General features: G+C 40.5%; 1 protein-coding gene across 4 annotated transcripts in view; it reads right to left on the bottom strand.

The window, feature by feature from the left end:
• The window catches only part of UNC13B (unc-13 homolog B), a 322,323-nt gene that overhangs the window by 10,939 nt on the left and 286,032 nt on the right, over positions 1 to 25,352 (bottom strand). For 2 of the 4 annotated variants that reach the window (XM_037850969.1, XM_037850971.1), the window contains 6 exons: positions 22,606 to 22,756; positions 21,075 to 21,143; positions 19,641 to 19,730; positions 19,218 to 19,346; positions 2,751 to 2,878; positions 2,068 to 2,153 (listed from right to left, as the gene is read on the bottom strand). In XM_037850969.1, the coding sequence (XP_037706897.1) occupies positions 2,068 to 2,153; positions 2,751 to 2,878; positions 19,218 to 19,346; positions 19,641 to 19,730; positions 21,075 to 21,143; positions 22,606 to 22,756 (653 nt within the window). The remainder of the gene's footprint in view (positions 1 to 2,067; positions 2,154 to 2,750; positions 2,879 to 19,217; positions 19,347 to 19,640; positions 19,731 to 21,074; positions 21,144 to 22,605; positions 22,757 to 25,352) is intronic. The other 2 variants (XM_037850970.1, XM_037850973.1) reach the window with 1 other exon arrangement.

The following is a 25,352-nucleotide window of genomic DNA, read 5'->3' as shown; positions in this document are numbered from 1 at the left end:
CATGGCACAGAGAAAACATTCAATAAAAACTTGGTGAATGGGGTGAGGATTTACTGCAAAAAGGCCCAGGGGAACTTTCTGGGTGATAGAAATGTTATATGTCTTAATTAGGGTAGTGTATAACTAATTTGTCCGCACTCATCAAATTGTACTCAAATATTTTGTTGTATTTAAATTACACCTCAATAAAGTTGATTTAAAAAACATTTGGTGAATGATACTATTTTCAACTTTCCTTTCACAGTCAGAGGCAATGCTGTCCTTTTATCATCCAGGCTCCCAAACTCCTCTCTTGCTCTCCAAATTCCGACAAGCGCTAAGTCCTGTTACAACTTCCTTCCAGTGTCTAGCCAGCCCATCCTTCTCTCTCCATTTCTTGGCTCTAATCCCAGCCCCTTTCCCTCATCCCTAAGTTATTACAACAGCCCCTCACTATCTGAGCTACTGCTTCTAGTCTTTCCTCTTCCAGCTGCCTTCATATTCCAGTAAGGTAAAATCTTAATACTTACTACTTTGTGTCTCTGCTCAAGAGCCTGTAATAGTTTCTTATTGTTCTTAATAACTAAGATTTATTTAGTATGTTAGGCAGTGTGCTAAGAATGTTTTATACATCTCATTTATTTCACAGGGATCAATGAAATATATGCCATTATCACCCCCATTAACAGATGAGAAAACAGGAGCTCACAGAAATTAAGTAGCTTGGTCCAAAGTCACACTGCTAAATAGGTGGTGGAAACCAGGTCAATATTGATTCTTTCTCTCAATGCAGGAGTTTTTAACCATTTTGTGTTTGTTTTAAACATTAGCAGAACTCCCTTTTTAAAAGAAATCCCACCTAGGACTCATATAACACTGATAAAAGTAGAGCTGACTCAGCAGATGCTAGGTAAAAGGACGAACGCAGCACCTGAATTTCCTTTTCACTTAGCTCCTGGGATATCTATGAAAACCTCTGTTCCACCTCACACTACCTCTCTTGTGGAGTTGGTTCTTTTTCTCACAGGTATTTATCTTTTGCTACCAAGCTTGCTGGAACTGGAGTTCTTCAAGAACTGGGACCATACTCCCCTATCAGGCCCACTGAGTGCTGCCTGGGGGAGGGAAATAGGTGACCTTCTCACTGGCCTGCCATGCTAAGGCATGGGCTACAGACCCAGGATTGATCCAGTGTGAGCAGTAGGCAGTCATTGCTCTATGGCCAAATTAAACACCGTGTATGTACAGTCTGGGGCTGTCTAACTTAACACAGATCTTCAAATTTCTTTTCAACCTCAAGACTCACTGATTCTAAGCCTCAAGAGTTTAAGAGTCAGGGCTATCCATTTCACCTTGCCACGCCACCCAAATAACAGATCCAGACTCTGCTTTGTCCTTGCCCTCATCTGCTCCCCCTTCTTCTAGATCTATTTTCAAAAAATGAGGAGATAAGATTTACTTTCAAAGACTGATATACATAAATAGGCAGGGGAGATGGCTAAATAAATGAACACAGATGGATACAGTTGGGAAGATTTAATACAGGTAGGGAATGTGGACTACAGTGGGAAAGGAATAAAAGAATGAGCTGAATGAACAGGATGAACAATACTTTATCCTGCAATACAGGAAGAATGAGAGAAGAAGTATCTATCTGGCTCTATCACATCTATCCAGAGCAGCTTTCAAGGAATGCCAGAAGAGGCAGCATGCAGTGTAAGAAAATAACTTTATCTACCTATGCATTAAAAGTTCTCTGATTCTTTAAAACTATAAAGATAAGTTATGGAAGACCATTATCCTGGTATTGGGCCTCTTAAGAGCACCCAGTAGGGAGGAGTTCGTTATCTGGGTTTGGAAAGTCTTAAACAGACACTTGCTCCAAAACTGGAAGAAGGGACCTACATCCACACAGCTTTGCCCACCTAAAGCCTCCTGAGGCCTACCTCCCACCATGCCTGGAATCCCTCTAGTTTTTCACTATACTGTTCACCCAGAACTTGTAGTTGTTCGTGGAGCGGACAGGGACAGGGAACAAGATTCTTGAGTTAGGGACCTCATAGCCAACTGATTTGGGCAGACCCTTACCCTCCAGAGCATATTTCATGTCTTGGGCAAACAGGTGCCACATCACTTCTGCGCTGACTTTTCCCACATTCAACTCCTGAGGAAACCTGGATTATGGAAGAAGCTACAGTCAGAGAACAAGGCAAGAGCCATTTGATGTGACTGATTTCAAGGCTAAAGTGCCTCATTTTTGGAGTTCAGATTAAAGACAGGAGAAGCCTAGGGAACAGGTTTAGGCTCCATCTGGAGAAAAGGATACTAGGGAATAGTGATACAAGTGGGGACAAAGGATCCCATCAGGTAATAAGGGTCTAGGGGCAAAGGGCTGGAGCAGGAAGAAAGGCATAGGCTAAATAAAAGCTGAGAAGAAAGGGCAAGGTGGTGGGTTGTAAGAAGGCCCACTCTGTTCACAATGGACAGACACATACACACATGGTATCTGGGGCTTTTGGGGCACCCATGGCAGCCATAGTCCCAGAGGCCTCTCACTCCAAGGAGGCTGGCTTAGTCTGAGCAGGGGCCCCCATTATGTTTCCACACCTATCTCCAGAACAGTTACCTCAACAGATATAAGGGACAGAGGGACACATGGATGAACAGGAGGAAGAGGTGGCACTGCAAACACACAGAGATAGGAAAGAGACTGTTAGACAGATGGACAGACCAATCACCAATCAGACAGGACCAAGTGGGGCAATACTCACTGGTTCAGAACAGGTGTGTAGGAATTCTTGTCTTCCTCTATGATTGACACAATAAGCGTGATGAGTTTGGGCCAGAAATCCAGGTTTCGAATGCTAGGCCCTTGTTCCTCTGGAGGTAGCTCCTGCTTCTTGTTCCAAAGGAGAGCGTGATAGAGAATGAAAGAGAAGAATGTGGACAGTGTCTCTAACCTTTCTCTTTCTCTTCCTCTCCTCATTCTCCCTTCTCTAGAATCAAGACCCTTCTCTCCTAGAGTTTGTCTTCCTCAAGACTTCCCCTGCTCTGTCAGAAGGGTGACTGTAGGGAGGTCCCTTGGACACGAGTCTATCCCTGATTCTCTCCCCAGCTCTGGGACACTGCTCTGATAAGCTTGGTCAGTCCAGGAGACATTAAGGGGCCCATCTTCCTTCCTCTTTCTCTCAGTTATTTTGCGTATAGTGACAGAGTCCCTGGACAAAATAAAAAGCCTCTCCAATCTTGCTAAGTAGGTCTAGTTCCATATAACTCCCACTGGTAGCCCTTCTCTTCTAGTGGTGTCCCTCCTTTGACACCCCCACACCCCACCACCCCATGCATTCAAATCTCGGCTCTGAGAAGCTTCATCCAAATTCTGCAGGAGCTATTGAATAGACCTAGTATGCAGGTCAGCTTAACCTTCAGCAGGGTGGTTCCTCCTCCCTTGACTCCCTGAATGTAACTAGGGAGAAGAACTGCATCCAGGAAGCTATTTGCCTAGCTGGATAAGAAAGGCCTTGATGGAAAAGGAGACAAGGAAATACAAAGATGGGTTCATATCCCAGACAAGACAAGTAGGGGTTAACACAGAGAAGCTGGAAAGAATATCATCTCCCACTGAGATAAAGGCAAAGGGTAGCTGCCCAGAAGGACAGGGATAGGACTTTTATGTGGAATATCATATGTCATCACAAGGTCTCCACAGTTCCTAATGAGCCTGCATTACCAGGAAGTTACTAGAAATCAGCACAGACGCTACTTCCTGTTGATTCTACCTTCTTAATATCACTTAAATACATCTCTTCCTCTTACTTTTTTTATCTTGTACATTTTTTTAAAAGCAATTTTATTGTGTTAAATTCACATACCATAAAATCCACTCAAGTGTACAATGTCTTCTAGTATATTCACAGAATTGTGCATTCACCACTACAATAAATTCTAGAACATTTTCACCCACAAGAGGGTTCACTATGTTATAAAGTCCATGTTTCACCCTCTGGTTTTCCTTCTAGTGACATACATGACCCTAAACTTTCACTTTCAACCACAATCACACCTACGTATCATCGCTGTTAAATACACTCACTATAATGTGCTACAACACCTCTATCCATTTCCAAACAATTACAATCAACCTTATTACAAATTCTGCAACAAATTAAGCATCAGCTCCGCATTCTCTGCCCTTATTTTATCTTCCGGTGACCTATATTCTAGATATGAACACCATGTGTTTGCTAGTTATATTTAGTTCATATTAGTGAGATCATACAATATTCATCCTTTAGTGTCTCACTTATTTCCCCAACATAATGTCCTCAAGTTCATCCAGGTTGTCACATGTGCCAGGACTTCATTACTTCTTAGAGCTGAATAATATTCCATTGTATGTATACACATTTTATTTATCCACTCATTGGTTGATGGACACCTGGGCTGTTTTCATGTTTTGGCAATTGTGAATAATGCTGCCATGAACATTGCTGTACAAATTTCTGTTCACATCCCTGCCTTCAGTTCTTCTGAGTATATACCTAGAAGCAGAATTGCTGGATCATATGGCAGTTCTATATTTAGCTTCCTGAGGAAACGCCAAACTATCTTCCAGAGTGGCTGTACCATTTTACATTCCCACCAGTAGTGAATAAGTGTTCCTATTTTTTTCACATCCTCTCCAACACTTGTAGTTTTCTGTTTTTTCAATAACGACCATCTAGTAGGTGTGAAATTATATTGCATTGTAGTTTTGATTTTCATTTCCCTAACAGGTAGTGAAGCTGAGCATCTTTTCATGTGCTTTTTAGCCATTTGTGTTCCTCTTTGGAAAAATTTCTATTCAACTTCTTTTGGCCATTTTTAAATTGGTTTGTCTGTCTTTTCATCACTGAGTTGTAGGATATCTTTATATATCCTGGATATTGAACCCTCATCAGATATGTGGTTTCCAAATATTTTCTCCAGTTGAGTAGGCTGCCTTTCTATCCTTTTGACAAAGTCCTTTGAAGCACAGAAGTATTCAATTTTGAGAAGGTGCCATTTATCTAATTTTTCTTTCATTGTTTGTGCTTTGGGTGTAAAGTCTAAGAAACTATCTCCTACCACAAGATCTTGAAGATGCTTCCTTGTATTTTCTTCTAGGAGTTTTATGGTTCTGCCTTTTATATTTAGGTCTTTGATCCACTTTGAGTTAATTTTTGTATAAGGTGTGACACAGGGGTCCTCTTTCAGAAAACCCCCTTCAGGGCCAGTCCGCGGCCACCCTCCTGCTCTCCAAGGTCAGTCATCACCAAAAGCCTCTGTCTGCTTTTTGGGGATTCGTAGCTTGTATCGAGCAGTCCACACTTGTTAATTAAAACCCCAGTTGGATCTCAGCTGAACTATATTCGCTTGCTGGGAGAGTGCTGCTCTGAAGCACCATGAGGCTTTGCAGTTTGGGCCGTGGGGGGAGGGGGCTCCCGGCTTGGATCCGCAGTTTTCACTTACAGATTTTATGCTGCAATCTCGGGCATTCCTCCCAATTTAGGTTAGTGTAGGAAGAGTGGACAGTCACGTTTGTCCCCCCGCAGTTATTCCAAATTATTTACTAGCTGTTCCTGGTTGTTTATTAGTTGTTCCAGGGGGACAAACTAGCTTCCACTCCTCTCTATGCCGCCATCTTCTTCCTCCCCCATCGGCTGTTGGAATTTTGATGGGGACTGTGTTGAATCTATAAATCAATTTCGGTAGAATTGACACCTTAACAATACTTAGTGTTCCAATCCATGAACACAGAATGTCCTTACATTTATTTTTCTTCTTTGATTTCTTTTAACAATCCTTTACATCCTTGGTGTGCCAGTTTGAATGCATTGTGTCCCCCAAACGCCATTATCTTTGATGTAGTCTTGTGGGGCAGACGCTTTGGTGCTGATTAGATTTGCTTGGAATGTGCCCCACCCAGCTGCGGGTGATGACTCTGATGAGATATTCCCATGGAGGCATGGCCCCACCCATTCAGGGTGGGCCTTGATCAGTGGAGCCATATAAATGAGCTGACTCAAAGAGAAAGAGCTTAGTGCAGCTGTGAGTGACGTTTTGAAGAGGAGCAAGCTTGCTAGAGAGGAACATCCTGGGAGAAAGCCATTTTGAAACCAGAACTTTGGAGAAGAAGCCAGCCATGTGCCTTCCCAGCTAACAGAGGTTTTCTGGACGCCATTGGCCATCCTCCAGTGAAGGTACCCGATTACTGATGTGTTACCTTGGACACTTTATGGCCTTAAGACTGTAACTGTATAGCCAAATAAACCCCCTTTTTATAAAAGCCAATCCGTCTCTGGTGTTTTGCATTCCGCAGCATTAGCAAACTAGAACACTTGGTTAAATTTATTCTTAGATATTTGATTCTTTTAGTTGCTATCGTAAATGGAATTTTTTTCCTGATTTCCTCCTCAGATTGCTCATTACTAATGTATAGAAACATTACTGATTTTTACAAGTTAATCTTGTATCTCACCACTTTGCTGAATTTGTTTATTAGCTTTATTTAGCTTTGCTGCAGATTTTTCAGGACTTTCTCTATATAGGATCATGTCATCTACAGATATTGAAAGTTTTACTTCTTCCTTTCCAATTTGGATACCTTTTATTTCTTTTTCTTGCCTAATTGCTATAGATAGAACTTCAAGCACAATGTAAAACAACAGTGGTGACTATGAACATCCTTGTATTGTTCCCAATCTCAACAAGAAAGCTTTCAGTCTTTCACCATTGAGTACGATGTTAGCTGTGGGCTGTTCATATATGCCCTTCATCATGTTGAGGAAGTGTCCTTCTATTCCTGTTTTTCTTAGTGTTTTTATCAAGAAAGGATGCTGGAGTTTGTCAAATGCCTTTTCTGCAACAATTGAGATGATCATTGATTCTTATTCTTCGATTTGTTAATGTGGTATATTATATTAATTGATTTTCTTGTGTTGAACCACTGCTGCATATCTGGAAAAAATTCCACTTATCATGGTGTATAATTCTTTTAATGTGCAGTTGGGTTTGACTTGCAAGTAATATGTTGAGGATTTTTGCATCCATGTTCATTAGTGAAATTGGCCTGTAATTTATGTATTTGCAGAACTGGGCTTAGAGAAAGTCCACATTTGAGCAACAAAAGAAAGGTGGGCCTAGCCTCCCTTTATAAACATAAGTTTCACAAGAATAAGCCTCAAGATCAAGGGCTTGACTTATAAAGAAGGTGTGATGGTTGGGTTCATGTGTCCACTTGAACAGGTGTCTGGTCAAGCAAGCACTGGCCTAACCGTTACTACAAGGACATTTGTGGCTGGTTAATAAACCAGAAGGCTGGTTTATTAAATCATCAGTCAGTTGGCTGCAGCTGTGACTGATTACATCAACAAAGGGCATGTCTTTCACAATGAGAGAATGCAATCAGCTGGATTTAATCCAATTAGTTGAAGACTTTTAAGTGAGACTGAGGACCTTCACTTCTTCTTCCGCTAACCAGTGAAATGTTTCCTGAGGAGTTCATCAAAGTTGCCAGTTCATTTCCTGAGGAGTTCATTGAACATGTTCATTGAAGTTGACAGTTTGCTGCCTGAAGAGTTCATCAAACATCTTCATTGGAGGTGCCAGTTCACTGCCTGCCCTACAGAATTTGGACTTGTGCATACCCACAGTTAAGTAAGACACTTTTATAAAATCTTGTATTTACAGATATTTCTTGTTGATTCTGTTTTTCTAGAGAACCTTAGCTAACATAGTAAGGGATTCCTAAGTTGACATAGCATATGTTTCGCCCATGATAATCCACCCATATCTCACACCATCACTTGGTTGTACAATCTTCAACACTCCATTTTGAACAATTCTCATGACCCAAAACACCCCATAGGTCTTTTCAGCCCTTAATTTTTTGTCCCTAGTATTTGTGTGGTACTAGTAAGGTACTCCTATTAATCATAGTCCCTAGTATGAAATAGGTAGATTTTTACCACATACCATTCTGTTGTCAACTCTCTGTTCTAGTGTCATACCTTAGAAGTGTATCATGTAAACACCTGTCTATATTTGTAGTGCTGATCTGTGGGATATATGCCTTAAAAAACCCCTTTCAATCCTATTCACCTTCAATAGAGTTCTAGTACTTATAATCCCATTAATAAACAATCATCACCCCTATCCATTCTCATACCTTTGAATTCACCCTGATTAACATATCTGAACATATTAGATTATTGTTCCCCCTCCACTAGCTTCTGTCTACCACTAGGTCCCCAATATTCTCATTATAAGACATTGATTTTACATTGTTCAGGGAGTTCATAATAGCGGTAACATACAATATCTCTCGTTTAGTATCTGACTTATTTCACTCAGCATTGTATCTACAAGGTTCATCCATGTTGCCATGTTTCAGGACCTTGTTCCTTCTTACTGCTGCATAGTATTCCATCATATGTATACACCACATTTTGTTTGTCCACTTCTCTGCTGAAGGACACTTGGATTGCGAACAATGCCACTATGAACACTGGTGTGCAAATGTCTGTTCTTATCACTGCTTTCAGACCTTCTGGGTATATACCGAGAAGTGAAATGGCCAGATCATAGGGTAACTCAATATCTATTTTTCTGAGGACCCGCCAAACTGTCTTCTACAGAGGCTATACCATAATACAGTCCCACCAGCAATGAATAAGAGTTTCAATTTCTCCATATCCTCTCCAGCATTTGTACTTTCCTGTTTATTTGCAGCCATTCTTATTGGTGTGAGATGGTATCTCACTGTGGTTTTGATTTGCATTTCCTTAATAGCTAGTGAAGATGAACATTTTTTCCATGTGTTTTTTTAGCCATTTTTATTTCCTCTTTGGAAAAAACCCTTTTCATATCTTCTGCCCATTTTATAACTGGGCTGTTTGTACTGTTGTTGAGTTGAAGGATGTGTTTATACATACAAGATATCAGTCTCTTATCAGATGTATGGTTTCCAAATATTTTCTCCCATTGAGTTGGCTGTCTCATCACCTCTTTGACAAAGTGTTTTGAGGCACAGAAGATTTTGATTTTGAGAAGTTTCCATTTATCTATTTTTTCTTTTGTTGCTTGTGCTTTGCAACAAGGTCTAAGAAGCAACCTCCTGTTACTAGCTCTTGAAGATGTTTCCCTATATTATATCTAAGAGTATATTATATTCTAAGAGTTTTCTTATGTTCTCTCTTATATTGAGGTATTTGATCCATTGTAAGTTAATTTTTATATTGGGTATGAAGAAGGGGTCCTCTTCATTCTTTTGGTTATGGATATCCAGTTCTCCCAGCCCCAGTTGTTGAAGAGGCTATTCTATCCCAGTTCAGTGGATTTGGGGACTGTGCCAGTTTGGTGTATTATGTCCCCCAAAACGCCATTATTTTTGATGCAATCTTATGTGGGCAGACATATTAGTGTTGATTAGATTTTGGAATCCTTTGGGTGTTTCCTTGGAGATGTGATTCAGTCAACTGTGGACAAGACCTTTGGTTGGATAATTCCCATGGAGGTGTGGCCCCGCCCATTCAGCATGGGCCTTGATTAGTTTACTGGAGCACTATATAAGCTCACACAGAAGGAGCAGACTTGCTACCGCCAAGAGGGACACTTTGAAGAATGCACAGAAGCTGAGAGAGTAGCTGCAGATGAGAGACACTTTGAAGATGGCTGTTGAAAGCAGACTCTTGCTCTGGTGAAGCTAAGAGAGGACAAATACCCCAAGTGCAACTAAGAGTGACATTTTTGAGGAACTGCAGCCTAGCAAGGAACATCCTGGGAGAAAGCCATTTTGAAACCAGAATATTGGAGCAGATGCCAGCCACATGCCTTCCCAGCTAACAGAGATTTTCTGGACACCATTGGCCATCTTCCAGTGAAGGTACCCTTTGTTGATGGACACTTTATGGCCTTAAGAATGTAACTGTGTAACCAAATAAACCCCTTTTATAAAAGCCAATCCATCTCTGGTGTTTTCATTCTGGCAGCATTAGGCTGCCTTATCAAAAATTCGTTGACCATTGATCTGGTGGTCTATTTCCAAACTCTCAATTCGATTCCATTGACCAATGTCTATCTTCGTGTCAATACCATGCTGTTTTGACTACTGTGGCTTTATAGTAGGCTTCAAGGTCAGGAAGTGTAGGTCCTCCCACTTTGTTCTTCCTTTTTAGGATGTTTTTGGCAATTCAAGGCCCCTTTCCCTTCCAAATAAATTTGATAACCAGCTTTTCCAAGTCTGCAAAGTAGGTTGTTAGAATTTTGATAGCAACTGCATTGAATCTGTAGATCAATTTGGATAGAATTAACATCTTAATGACGTTTACCCTTCCTGTCCATGAACACTAAATATCTTTCCACCTATTTATTTCCTTTTTTATTTCTTCTAGTAAAGTTTTGTAATTTTCTGTGTAGAGGTCTTTTACATTCTTGGTTAAGTTTATTCCTAGGTACTTGAATTTTTAGTTGCTATTGTAAATGTATTTTTTTTTTTTTTTGATTGCATCTTCAGTTAGGTCATTAGTAGTGTATAGGAACATTACTGACTTTTGTGCATTAATCTTGTATCCTGCCATTCTGCTGAATTTGTTTATCAGCTCAAGTAGTTTTGTCATCAATTTCTCAGTATTTTCCAAATATAAGATCATATAATCTGCAAAGAATGAGTTTTACTTCTTCTTTTCCAATTTGGATACCTTTTATTTCTTTTTCTTGATGAATCACTCTGGCTAGAACTTCTAGCACAATATTGAATAATGAGGCATCCTTGTCTCATTCCCAAGCTTAGCGGGAAGGCTTTCAGCCTCTCACCATTGAGTACTATGCTGGCTGTGGATTTTTCATAAATGTCCTTTATCATATTGAGGAAGTTTCCTTTAATTCCTACTTTTTGAAGTGTTTTTATCAAAAAAAATATGCTGAATTTTGTCAAATGCTCTTTCAATATCTCTCGAGATGATCATTTGATTTTTCCCTTTCAATCTGTTAATGTGTTGAATTACATTGATTTTCTTATACTGAACCACGCTTGCATGCCAGGAATGAACTCCACTTGGTCATGGTGTATACTTCTTTAATGTGCCTTTGGATTTGATTTGCAAGTATTTTTTTGAGAGTTTTTGCATCTATATTCATTAGGGAGATTGGCCTACAGTTTTCCCTTTTTGTAGTATCTTTACCTGGTCTTGGTATCAGAGTGATATTAGCTTCATAACGACTTAGGTAATGCCTCTGTCTTTGATTTTTTCAAAGAGTTTGAGCAGGAATGGTGACAATTCTTTTTGGATAGTTTGGTAAAATTCCACTGTGAAGCCATCTGGCCCTGGGATTTTATCTGAAGGTAGATTTTTGATGACTGATTGTATCTCCTTGCTTGTGAATGGTTTGTTGAGGCCTTCTATTTCTTCTTTGGTCAGTGCAGGTTGTTCATGTGTTTCCAGAAAATTGTCCATTTCCTCTAAATTGTCTACCTTGTTGGCATACAGTTGTTCATAGTAGCCTCATGATTTTTTTTTTAATTATTATTATTGCTTTGGGATCCATAATAATTATCCTGCTCTCATTTCTGATTCTGTTTATTTGGGTCTTCTGTCTTTTTTACTTTGTCAATCTAGCTAAGGACCTGTCAATCTTGTTGACCTTTTCAAAGAACCAACTTTTGGTTTTATTTATTCTCTCTATTGGTTTTGTTCTCCACTCATTTATTTCTGCTTTACTCTTTATTTCTTTTCTTTACTTGCTTTAGGGTTAGTTTGCTGATCATTCTCTAGCCTCTTCAGTTATTCAGTTAGGTCTTTGGTTTTAGCTCTTTCTTGCTTTTTGAAATATGCATTTAGAGCTATAAATTTCCCTTTCAGCATCATCTTCGCTGCATCCCATAGGTTATGATATGTTGTGTTCTCATATTCATTCATCTCCAGATATTTACAATATCTGACAATTTCTTCTTTGACCCCCTGGTTGTTTAGGAGGATATTTGTGAAATATCTGTTTCTTTGGTAGTTTCTGATTTCTAGCTGCATTACATTATGGTCAGAGAATGTGCTTTGAATAATTTCAATCTTTTTAAATTTTAAGACTTGTTTTGTGCCCCAGCATATGATCTATCCTGGAGAATGTTCCATGGGCACTAGAGAAGAATGTTTATCCTGGTACTCTTGGATGTAACAATCTATATATGTCTGTTAAGTTTAATTTATTTATCATATTGTTTCAGTTCTCAATTTTCTTGTTGATCCTCTATTTGTTCTATCTATAGAAGAGAGTGGTGTATTGAAGTCTCCCACTATTATTGTATTGTGTCTATGGCTCCCTTCAGTTTAGCCAATGTTTGTCTCATGTATTTTGGAGCTCCTTGATTGGGTGCATAAATGTTTATGTTTATTACTTCTTCCTGGTGAATTGTCCCTTTTATTAACATAGAGTGTCCTTCTTTGTCTCTTATGACATCTTTGCCTTTAAAGTGTCTTTTGTCCGATACTGGTATAGCTACCCCTACTTTCTTTTGGTTGCAGCTTGCACAGAATGTTTTTTTCCATCCTTTCACTTTCAGTCTCTTTGTGTCTCAGGGTCTAAGATGAGTCTCTTGTAAACAGCAAGTTGATGGTTCATACTTTTAAATCCATTCTACCAGTCTGTATCTTTTAATTCGAGAGTTTAATCCATTCACATTCAAAGTTATTACTGTGAAGGGAGTTCTTGAACCAGCCATCTCATCCTTTAGTTTTTAGCTGTCAGATCTATTCCCCCCCCACCTTTTTTTCCTTTAAGTTAACCTTACTAATACTCTTCAGTTCTGTGCCCTTCTCCAGACCTCCTCTCTCTCATTTCTTTTCTCAGCTGGTAGAGCTCCCTTTAGTATTTCTTGCAGGGCAGGTATCTTGTTAACAAATTCTTTTAACATTTGTTTGTGTGAAAATTTTAAACTCTCCCTCAATTTTGAAGGACAGCTTTGCTGGATAAAGAATTCTTGGCTGGAAAGTTTTCTCTTTCAGAATCTTAAATATGTCCCATCACTGCCTTCTCGCCTCCATGGTGCCTGCTGAGTAGTCAATACTTAGTCTTATGTTGTTTCCCTCATATGTGGTGGATCACTTCTCTCTTGCTGTTTTCAGAAGTCTCTTCTTCTCTTCAGCATTTGACAATCTAATCAGTATATGTCTCGGAGTAGGTTTATTTGGATTTATTCTTTTTGGAGTTCACTGGGCATATTTGACTTGCATATTTATGTCATTTAGAAGGGTTGGAAAGTATTCCTCAACTATGTCTTTAAACACTCTTCCTAGCCATTTACTCTTCTCTTCTCCTTCAGACACCAATGATTCTTACATTTGTTCACTTCATGGTGTCCATCATTTCCCTGAGATCCATTTCAAGTTTTTTTATGTTTTTCACCATTTTTTTCTTTTGTGCATTTGCATATAATTGCTCTGCCCTTTAGTTCACCTATTCTTTCTTCTGCCTCTTCGAATCTGCTAATGTGTCTCTTGTGTATTTTCAATTTGATCTACAGTGTCTTTTATTTCCATAATATCTGCTATTTTTAAAATTTACTCTTTCAAATTCTTCTTTATGTTCTTCTAGAGTCTTCTTGATGTCCTTTATGTCTTTTACCATCTCAAAGAAATTGTTTTGTAGATTTGTGTGTACTTCTTTAATTAATTGCTCCAAATTTTGTGTCTCTTCTGGCTTTTTAATTTGTTTGGCTTGTCCATATCTTCTAGATTCTTCAAGTGCTTTATGATTTTCTGTTGGCTTCCAGACATTTGTGTGTCTTGATAAGGTTATTTTGGGAAACACAGGAATATTTGAGCATTTATATATAATTTGGCAGAGTTACAGCTTGCTAGACTGCAGTTTTCCTATGCTACCAGGAGTTGGTGTTCTTAAGTCACCTCTTACTGTCAAGCCAGTCTTCCCTGAATTTCTCCTGTGCACTGGGCAGAGTCCAAGCCAGGTGAGGAACCAATCTGTTAACCAGTTCTCTATGTGCCCTGGAGCCGCAATGGGGGCCTTATGTAGTTCAGCAGGGAGTCCGCTCAAGGACACCTTCCAGTGCAAATGTGTCCCGATCCCTGCCTGTCATGCACCCATGAGTCTCTGGGGTGTAGGAGGGGCTCCTGATGCCTCCGTATGGAGCCCTCTCCTTTCCCCACTTCTTGTCAGTGCATACCCCAGAGTTCCATGGGGAGAGAATAAATGCTGCCTCCTGGGTTCTGTCACAGGAGCTCCCAGCTGTATGGCTATGGAGGATCACCTCCCCAGCTAACTGCCAAGGTGAGTGCCTGAGAGTGGAGAGCTGCTGCTCATTCTCTTGCCCAGCAGCCATCTCACCGCTGCCAGCCCTAGGAGGTGATACCAGCCAAACAAACTCACCCTATCCCTCAAGGCGCTGTTCTCTCCATGTTTCCCACCCCCACCCCCAACATCCCTACCACATACTGTAGGTATCCCTTTATGGCCGGTCACACCCAAAAACCATGGACCCAGACATCCTCCGGCCCCTCTCAAGTTTCTTTGCCATCGTCCCAGAAGTCTCCAGTGTCTTCTTAATATCCTTTATCTCTTTAGCCATCTCCTTGAATTGGTTTAGGAGATTTGTTTGAACATCTTTGATTAGATTTTCCAAATTCTGTATCTCTTCTAACTTCTTGATTTGCTCCTTTGACTGGGCCATATCTTCCTGTTTCTTGGTTTAGCTTGTAATTTTTTGTTGAGATCTGGGCATCAGATCTTGATGAGTTTACTCTGAAGGTCAGATTCTCTCTCATATATTTTGTTGTTGATTGGCTTTGTGTTAACGCTCTTCTTTGATACTTGTTTCATCAGTATTACCCAACCAGGGCTTACTGATGAAGTATTACCCACAAAGTGGGCACATATCAGTTCCACTGGGCCCCAGGGAGACAGGTAAAGATGCCAAAAACTTTAAATTCTTCTTCTCAAGGGTGAGCGTCCCTGTCCTGTCCAGCATATGGCTCTCTTTGCCCAAAAGCCTTTTAGACGTCTTCCCAGAAGTGTGCTTTCCTCTCTTGACAGAAGATGGTGCTCTTCATCAAACTATTTCCCTCAGCCCTCAGGAAATAGGCTCATCTTAATTCCCTGCTGACTCCAGACAAAAGTGTAGCAGCACCAGGCCAGGGGAGTTGAAACCACACATACCAACAGTCCAAATTCATTGGCCAAATGAGCTGCAACAGTACTAGACCATGACTCACTCTGTTCTTGGGGAAGTGGGCCTCTGTGGCCTTCTCAGTCTGCAGCCACCCACTCACCAGGGACCAGACACCCCAAAGCTTTCTGTCCCAAGAGTGGGGAATGGGCGCCAGAAGCTGGGGCTGAGGGGAGTTACTCAGGATCTCTCATCGCAGCTTCTCTGTCTCTTGGTCCCGCACTTCCCTGGGTGTTGCACAGCACTCCCCGTTCTCTAGAGCTGCAGAACCATTGTTCCAGACAGTTTCTGCCTGTCCCAAGTTGCTTTTCTGTCAGAGAAGTGAACCCAACCTTTCCCTAACCAGCCATCTTAGATTCCTCTTCTTTTTACTTTTAATGCCACTATCCTGGCTCAGGCTCCTATCATTTAAGAATTTCCTAGCTGGTCTATGATTTTCAATCCAATCCATCTTCTACCTGTCAGTGATCTTTCTACAAGGAAAATCTCATGGTGTTACTCTTCTGCTCAAGTCCTTCAATAGCCTTCAATAAAGTTCAAACTCCTTAGCTTGACACAAAGGTTCTGCAGAATATGACCAATCTTTCAACCTTCACCTTACCACTTCTCTTTTGTTCTAACCCTACAAGCCACCACCATTTATTTATTGCTTATTATGTGCCAGGCACTCTATTAAGAACTTTACATGTATTATCTCATTCAGTCTTCATAACAACCCCAATAAGTAGAAATTATTACCACCTATATTTTACAGATGAGGAGACTAAAGGACAAAGAGATTACATGACTTGCCCAGGGTCATTTAGCTAGTAAATGGCAGAACCAAAATTTGATCCCAGATCGTTGAACTCCAAAGCCTGATGCTGTAACTACCCTAATTAAATTGCATATACTTCCTTAAATTAACACACTTATTCACAATTTTGTACCTCCAAACATTCTATTTTCTTCACATGGTATTTTTCTTCCACCCTTTACCTGAACTCATTTCTTTAGTTAATTCTTCAAAATTTAAGTTGAGCTTTACCTCTTCTGAGAAGTTTTCCCTGACACTCCTGGTCTCATTAGATGCCCCTCCTTTGAGTTCCCTCTGTGAACCTCTGGGATATACTTAACAGACAGCTACAATAAAAAGTAATAACAATAAAATAATAGAAAACAATAAAGGTAATAAACCTGCCTCCCACCTCCACCAAACTATGAGCTCCTTAAAGGCAGAGAGATATTTTAATTAACTTCAGATGCATTTATACTCCAATGTAAACAATGAATAATGAAGAAATGAGAGTAAAAGAAAGTAAAAAGCAGGTAGCAAGGTACAAAGGCTATAGAAAGCTCCTGAATGTTTTATCAGCCTCTTTCAAAGTATAAGTTCATCTCATGCTAAGGAAGAGAGACTAAATATTCAGAGAAATCCCTGCATGGTTGTGCCGGTTTGTATATATTATGTCCCCCAGAAAAAGCCATATTCTTTGATGCAATCTTGTGGGGGCAGATTGATTAATCTTTTTGATTAGGGTGTGGGCTCTTGATTGTATGTTTCCATGGAGATGAGACCCCAAGTGTGGGTCCTTTGATTAGATTTTATTTCCATGGAGAGATGGACCCTGCCTTTCAGGGTGGGTCTTGATTTAATCACTGGAGTTCTGCAAAAGAGCTCACAAACAGAAAGACCTCAGAGCAGCTGAGAGAGACATTTTGGAGATGGCCACTGAAAGCAGACTTTTGCTGACACTTTGGAGATGCTAGCCCAATGTTTGCTCTGGAGAAGCTAAGAGAGGACAATATACCCTGTGTTGGTTTGAATGTATTATGTCCCCCAAAAAGCCATTATCTTTGATGTAATCTTGTGTGGGCAGACATATCAGTGTTGATTAGATTGTAATTCTTTGAGTGTTTCTGTGGAGATGTGCCCCACCCAACTGTGGGTGATGACTCTGATTGGATAATTTCCATGGAGGGGTTACCCCACCCATTCAGGGTAGATCTAAATTAAATCACTAGAGCCATATAAATGAGCTGACAAACAGAAGGAACTCAGTGCAGCTGTGAATGACATTTTGAAAAGGAGCTACAGCCAAGAGGGACACTTTGAAGAATGCACAGGAGCTGACAGAGTAGCTGCAGATGAGAGAGTTTGAAGATGGCCGTGGAGAGCAGACTTTTGCTCCGGAGAAGCTAAGAGAGGAAAAACGCCCCAAGAGCAACTAAGAGTGACATTTTTTGAGGAACTGCAGCCTAGAGAGGAACTTCCTGGGATAAAGCCATTTTGAAATCAGAACTCTGGAGCAGATGCCAGCCACGTGCCTTCCCAGCTAACAGAGGTTTCCGGATGCCCTTAGTCATCCTCCATGAAGGTACCCGATTGTTGATGCATTGCCTTGGACATTTTATGGCCTTAAGACTGTAACTGTGTAGCTAAATAAACCCCCTTTTATAGAAGCCAATCCATCTCTGGTGCTTTGCATTCCGGCAGCATTAGCAAACTAGAACATACCCCAAGAGCAACATTTTGAAGAAAGCAAAGGAGCTGAGAGTGGAGCTGGAAGACAAGCTGGGATCACCAGATGCCAGCCTCATGCCTTCCCAGCTAACAGATGTTTTCCGACACCACTGGCCCTCCTTTGGAGAAGGTATACTCATGTTGATGCCTTAATTTGGACATTTTCATGGCTTTCAGGCTGTAAATTTGTAACCAAATAAACCCCCTTTATAAAAGCCAATCTATTTCTGGTATTTTGCAGAATGGCAGAATTAGGAAACCAGAACCATGGTTAAAAGATCAGGTCTGAGAACAGTGCCTTCACCCAACAGGAGAGTAGCACAAAGTATAGTAGGCAAACAAAGGAAAACCATGGACTTCAGAACCAAAGGCAGGTTTGATAAACCTTAAATGGAAGAAGCCTTAAAGATATGGCTGGTACAAAAAGTACACCTGGGAATGAAAGGAGGTGGCATGAACAAGATTTCAATCTTTACAAAGGTGCTCCTAGGAAGAAACATTACAAATTGGATGTGTTCACTAAAGGGTAACTGTCCAAGAGATTTAGGTTGTTCTCCCATTATTTGCTATTCAGAGTTTATCTGCCTTCCAAAGTCTATCTCAAATGTCCCTTGTTTTATGTAGCTTCTCCTGATATCTGGTCGAGTGACTTTACCTCCTTGGAATCACTTTAGTTTTATCCTTCTCTCAAGGCTCTTTTAACAAATTTCTCTAATTGGAGTTATATATATGGTCACGAGACTGAGAACTTACTGAAGGAGCATTATGTTTTCCTCAGTTCTCATAGTACAGGGGAAGAGACCTGGCCCAGAAAAACATTCAATGCATATTTGGTGGTCTGAAGGGAATTACTCTAAAAATGTATGGTCAGCAAGACATTCCTAAAGCAGAAACTGTAATCGAGTGATTAGATCCAGAAGGAAGCCCTGGATATGAAATAAGAAAAAAAGGATACTATTGGAAGGATCTAGAAAAATGTACATAATCACCAGGTACTGAATTAGGATGTAGGCTAGAACAGGTGAAGTAGCTTTGCCTCACAGAAGACTGACAATCAGCTGATGAATATAAATCAGAATACCAGGCAATGAAAAGAGAAGTGGTCAGAGGGAAAAGTTAGACTTCCAAGGGCCAGTAGTCCAGAGAGACAGCTACAGATCTCAGGGGAAAGGCAGACTAGAATTCCAGGATGCTGTATTGGGGTTAACATGAAGCAAAATAAAATTAACCTTGAGGGAGAAAGACTCTGGATGGACTGAGAATTCACCTACTCAATCCCTGAAATGTGCTAGAATTTAGGTTCACTTTCTTTACCACCTAAGTTAAACCTATTGTTGGCATATCTTATCCTGTCTAAAGGTCCCTCATCTCCAACCATAAATGTCTCATATGATCTAGATGGTCCACACTCCACAACTCTGTCACTCTCAAGAACATCAAGGACTTTGTCATAAGCTCCTTTCCACCATGACCCCGGCACAGGAAGGCTGAGGCTCCAAAGAGCCATTGACAGCCAACCCCGCTTGATCTTGAACCTCTTACCAGCTGATACTGGCGGCTGTATAAGTCATGGCAATTGTTGAAGATATACTCATATGTGGAGTTCAAACAGGCCTTCACACAATCCTTTACCACCTGGCTGGCTCTTGGTGGGCTCTGAAGCTCTTGCACCTGCCAATTAGTAGAAGAAATATGGGTCCAAGTTCCTGCTCACCTGGGTGGGATCTCCTCCTAGCCTACTCCAGATTTCTTCATTCCTCTATGGGTCCCTGAACCTTGCCCTGGGATGAAGTTGTCAAAACAGTCGATGGGGAGAACTGTCCAGCCCAGGAAACAAGGCTATGGAAATGTGGGCTTAGAGATGATGAATCCTGTGGCCTCAGACTCTGCCTCATGATTCTTATTCTTTATGTCCCTGTGGCCAGGTCCCCAGCCCAGTGCTGCCCAGCTCAACCCATCTCTTACCTTCATTCTGAAGAAAGTAATGCTGGTCAGCAAATCCACTGTGGATTTCAAGTCCTGAAGCCGCTCAGGGCTCCCAGGAGGGAAATTGTTCTGTTGCAAATCAAGCAATTGTAAGAAAGGATAACAGGAATATGAAAATTTTCCCTGCCAAAAGTTTCCCCAACTGCTACCCACTAGGATTCTCCCTAATTGAGCTGGGCAGAAAAAGCTGTAACAGTACAGGTCTCCCTTTCTTTCCTACTGATATAGACAGCCCCTTGCCAAAAGCAGGGGTTAATAATCTTCAGCCCAAAAGGCAACACATCCTTCCTCCAACCCTACTTCCTATGCATTGTGTGAGCATTTGCACAAATGAAAACAGATACACACACCCACCTGCACACACACACTCCTTGTATGAAGATTCTTATACCCAAACAGTGCTTTCTTCAAAAGTTACATTCTAACTGTATATCCTGGAATATAAGTGGAGCCACACTAGAGACTAGACTGAAATCCAGTTCTTTTACAGTTCTTTTACTGTGCTGAAGCCAGGAGACAGCAGAACTCAAAGCAGAACTGCTTTGAGGATGGGATGCAAGGCCTTAGGATCTTCCAACCATGTTGCATTTCATTTCATGAGCTTTAGGCGGAAGCTGCCATGGAGAGGTGGAGGGAGATGGCTGAGCCCCTCTCCACTTTAAACCTTCAATGGCAACTTATATGCCAAATGAAAGATATACAGTCAACTCTCCATTATTTATGCAAATGGAGGGCAATGGAAATACGGGTAGTTAAAATTTTACTTCTTTTTTACTTTGTGGCTGTTTTTATACTTACTTTTTAATGTGGGTATATTGCCTGTTCCGGAAATTCACAATACTTTAAAGCAAGTAATGAAGCCATTCTAAGAAGAGATAACTTAGGAGGAACTAAGAAACTGTCCATTTCTCTCTCCTGCCCCCTCCCAGGTACTCACCCTCCTAAGTAAATCTATTTCCTCTCTCTATACTAGGAATGGACATGACCTCTGATACAAATTTCTTGCCCAAGCCAAGTTACTCTCTCCCCGCCTAGCCAGATTATTACACCTCTCCTGGAAAATGTGAGAAGGGAATATAATACCCACTTTTTAAAAGGGCATTCCTGGAAGAGATTATCCTCAGGAGACTCCCTAATGAGAATGTCATTAGAGAGTTTGGTAGACTGATGTGAGTGGGATTAGAAAGCTAACTGTCAACAAAAAGCAGCTGTGCCTTCTGCTATTTACACACTGCATAATCTTTGGGGCTTGGAGCACCACAGTTGTCAGTGGCATTGACCATTCATGTGAGAGTGATGACACAGACCAATTTTCCTTGTTTTCTAACTTCATAGCCAAGATTGGCTGACAGGCTCCCTGGGCTAAGCCTGATACTACTTGTTATCCCACCCCACCACCATGTCTTCACTTACCCTGTATGTGGAGAGGTCAATCCTCAGTGAGTTGTGGAGCTGATCAAGCAGTTTTACAAATCTCTCTTTCTGAGGGTGGAAAACAAATAATGGGGAAGAGAGAGATAACCTATCTCTGAGCCCCCTAAACTATAACAGAAACAGAACAATTTCCAGGTGAGTAGAAAGTATAGGGAGGAGACACTGGGTTGGGCACCCATTCTATCCCATCCCTGCTCATGGAGAGAACAAACAATGTAAGAGAGAAATAAAATAGGTGGTCCCTGTTCCATCTCTTAGCAGCTCTTTCTCAAAATGAGGTATCTTCTCACACAGCCAGTGGGAAAGCCAAGTCCCTAGGGGGGGAACAGCTCTTTCTTACAAGAGTCAATAGGAGATGACCAAGGCATTTCCATCCCTTCGGGACTGTAACTCGTCTTAGTCAGATAAAAGGAAACCCTAAACACAACTTGTTCCTGAGTCCATGGTCTTCTGAGCTATCCTGGGGTAATTCAAAAGTTATATTGCCACATCATGGAGGTGAGAAATTCTCATACATTTGGAAGATAATCAGGTAGAGATGAAGGAGTTTGTCTTTAAACCACATTACACATCATTTCACTTAATTTATAATTTTTTAATGTTAAAATAAATAACTATTTTAATAGCTGATTTTTATATAAAAATATAATTAAATGTAGGGAAAAAAGCATGTACCTGTAGATGTTGGCATAGCACAACTATATATGAACTCATATATTGATTACATTATAAATTGTTAGATATTAATACATAAAGGGAGGAGGCAGAGTAGAACAGATAAATTTGGCTAGCTTAATCAATGACATAAATTCATCTACAGAAAGATTCTATTATCAATTCAACAACAATAAAAGTGGCTAAAAAACAGAAAACAGGGCTCAGAGACTTAGTGGTTTTTGGGTATTAGCAATTTCATACCTAAAGAGGTAGTCTTAAAAAAACAAATAGTAGTAGTCTTTGTGGTTGGTTAGAAATATGTCACCTGGTATACTGAACTTCAGTCAGGTGACATTCTGATTAATGATTCAACTTCCCAGGTACCTTAATACCAGGAAAGGGCACGCCCTGGATAGAGGAAACAGTCCTGACACTGGAAATGGAATAGCCTCAGGTACAAGCTGGCATCCTAGCTTAAATATTGGTCTCGTATGAAGCTAACAGGCATGAGTCTATCACAGAGAGAATGAATGTTATAAGAAAGGTCAATTTTTGGACCTGCAACACTAAGGAATATGGTGACCCAATCAAGTTGTTAGCCTACAGTGGTTCTGAGACCAGGTGGTCTCCTCCAAACCATGGTGATGTTTTTCCACTTTCTGTCATTTATCTGTGTCTGAAGAGAGCCTATGACTATAGTCCACATATCCATAAGGACAAAAGGTTAGTATTAACAAGGTGGCAACTAACTGAATTTTAGGTATATCAATCAACTCTACAGGATTTGCCAAGAAAAATCAAACCTTATTAATTGATAACAAATGGGTCATATATGTGTTCACATCACACTCACCCCAAAGTTGGAGGCTGCAAAGCGATCAGATGCAGAGACATTGGTAGAGGCAGTTATGTGGGCATAGTAGGCATTGATGTTGGCCAGTAAGGTGCTCATCACTGCTGGCACACCAGGACACATGTACTTGGAGGACAGACATGCAAAGTGCCTGAAAAACACAGTGTCCTCACCCTCAAAGACTCTTCAGGGCTTGCAGCAAAAGCCAAGAAGTTAAAAGATTTCTCTGATGTATACGAAGCTTCCAATAACTTTGGCATACAGGGCTCTTCATAATTTATTCATTCAAATATACATTCAATTAATGTCTACTATGTGCCAGGTCCTGTGTTAAGTGCTGGGAATCTAAAGACTTTAATAGTTTGGCAGGGAAACCAAGTATTAGTAAGTCAATAATCCAAGGCATGCTATACAAAACATTGCAAAAAAATAAAGGAAGATCACCTAAATCAGAATGGCTAGGGGTAAGGAAAGGCTTCCCAAAGAAGGGATGGTTGAGCCTGCTTTAGCCTAGCAGGAATAAATCAAATGGAGAAGTGTTCAGGCAAAGAGAAATTGTATTGCTAAGACAAATATATTCAAGAGAGGGTGGATTTATTTGGGAACTCTCAGTTATGGCTACTGCTTTGGTAAAAGCAAAGTAAGAAATTAGAAAGGAGAAGGAGGAAGAGAATAGATAGTAAGAAGAGATTATATTAAAAGTCATAGCAAATTTTTAAACAAAAGTACAGTGTGATCAGATATGTCTTTCATAAATGTCACTTTGATGGTAAACTGGAAAAGCAGAGTTGGAGGAATGAAACTGAGATAGAAAGACCAGTTGAGGAGTTACTGCAATCATTCAGGCAAGAAACAATGAAATATTTAATGGAACAGAGAAAGGGTCAGGAACTCTAGACCCAGACTCTGAGTTTGAATCTCAGCTTCATCATTCACTCAGTGACCTTGGGTAAATTACTTAATTTCTCCATGCCTTGGTTTTCTTTTCTGTAAAATGGAAATTAATAATAATACCCACTTCATAGGGCTATATGAGGATTGCATAAGTTAACATTAATAAAGTACTCAGATGAGGGCCTAACATCCAAGAAATGGTACATAGGAGTTGCTGCTGCTGTTGTTGTTATCATTATTGTTATTATTATTACAATCATTATACTGAACCACAGAAGCAATGACAGTTTAAAAACCTTTCTAGGAGGTAGAATCTAAAGGTTTTAGAGATTGATTGGATGTTGGAGATTACAGGAGAGGCAGTAATCAAGAAGGAAAAGTTTATGCTGACTCCTAAATTTCTGTTCGAACAATTGGGTAGAAAATGGTTACACTTACTAAAACAGGGAATATAGGAAAATTAGCAGTTTTGGTAGTGATGACGATGATTTGTATTTTGGCAATGCTGAATTTGTAATGCCTGTGGGAATACCCAGGAAACAGTCGGAAATGGGTCTGATCTGGAGAAAAAGATCTGGGAGTCATTAGCTAGCCCATAGGTAGTAGTGTCATGGGTTCAGATAAGATCACCCAGGGAGAGTGAACAGAGTAAGAATGGAAGAGGGTTCACTCTCCAACCTTATCACCCTTTCCACGGTTCTTCTCCCCATCTATATTAAATTTAAAATTCCTTGCATACGTTATGCTGCGTTGCATCTTAGCACCTCTGTACTTGCCCTACCAAAAATACTCTTCCTCCTTTTCAAGAATCAGTTCAAGTGTCACCTCTTCAAGGAACTCCTCCCTGACATGCCTCCTCTAAAATTTAGGTTCCCTTCCCTGGTGCTTTCATAATACCCTGTGATTATATCTTATCATGGCACTTGTTACATTATATCGTAATTATAATTGTAATTGTAATTGCAATTTTAATTGCTAGCTTACTAGTCTGTCTCTTTTGCTAGGTTGAGTTCCCCAAAACATGGAGGCCCCAACCTACTCATCAAAACACGGTAGGCCTTGTGGATCACACTCCCTTTATCTACTGTATGGATGGATGAGTAGAACAATGGGGATAAAAACTAAATTACAAATAGGGTGGGATGGGGGGGATGGTCTGGGTGTTCTTTTTTTACTTTTATTTTTTATTCTGATTCTGATTCTTTCTGATGTAAGGAGAATGTTCAGAAATAGATTGTGGTGATGAATGCATAACTATATGATCGTACTGTGAACAGGTGATTGTATATCATGGATGATTGTATGGTATGGGAATATATTTCAATAAAACTGAATTAAAAAAAAAAAACAACACAGTAGGACCTCAATAACAGTTTGCAGAATGAATGAAGCACAGCCAGAGCACTAGCTACCCTCTGCTTACATAAGGCCACTTTCTGTGCATAGCTCTAGTGGCAGCCTCACCGACAGATAAGCCACGCCACTTTTCATAGTAGGCAGGAATTCCTGTCACAGGAGTCTTAGTTAACTCCATACACAGTTGCTTTTCCTACAGCTTAGTGCCCTCTCTGGTTCCCAGAGCAATCTCAATTGGCTTCTCTGTCGCATACACATACGCATATGCACACGTTTCTGTCTACTCAGACCTATGATGCTCTGGCAGGTTTGTCCTTGCATACTCTCCCCATACCTTTTTCCCTTTTCCCTTCTTCTCTCTGAGCTCTGGGATAGACACACAAATACCTCTCCTGTTCTCCCAGAACAGGATAAATACACTCCCATTTTACATATACTCTCTTGCCTTGGGGCACAGACCCATCCATCCAGCTCAGACAGGAAAACAAAGCAATGAA

The sequence above is a fragment of the Choloepus didactylus genome, chromosome 10, assembly GCF_015220235.1.
Source record: "Choloepus didactylus isolate mChoDid1 chromosome 10, mChoDid1.pri, whole genome shotgun sequence".
In the NCBI taxonomy this organism is placed as follows: domain Eukaryota; kingdom Metazoa; phylum Chordata; class Mammalia; order Pilosa; family Megalonychidae; genus Choloepus; species Choloepus didactylus.
This window is presented reverse-complemented; position numbering and strand designations above follow the sequence as displayed.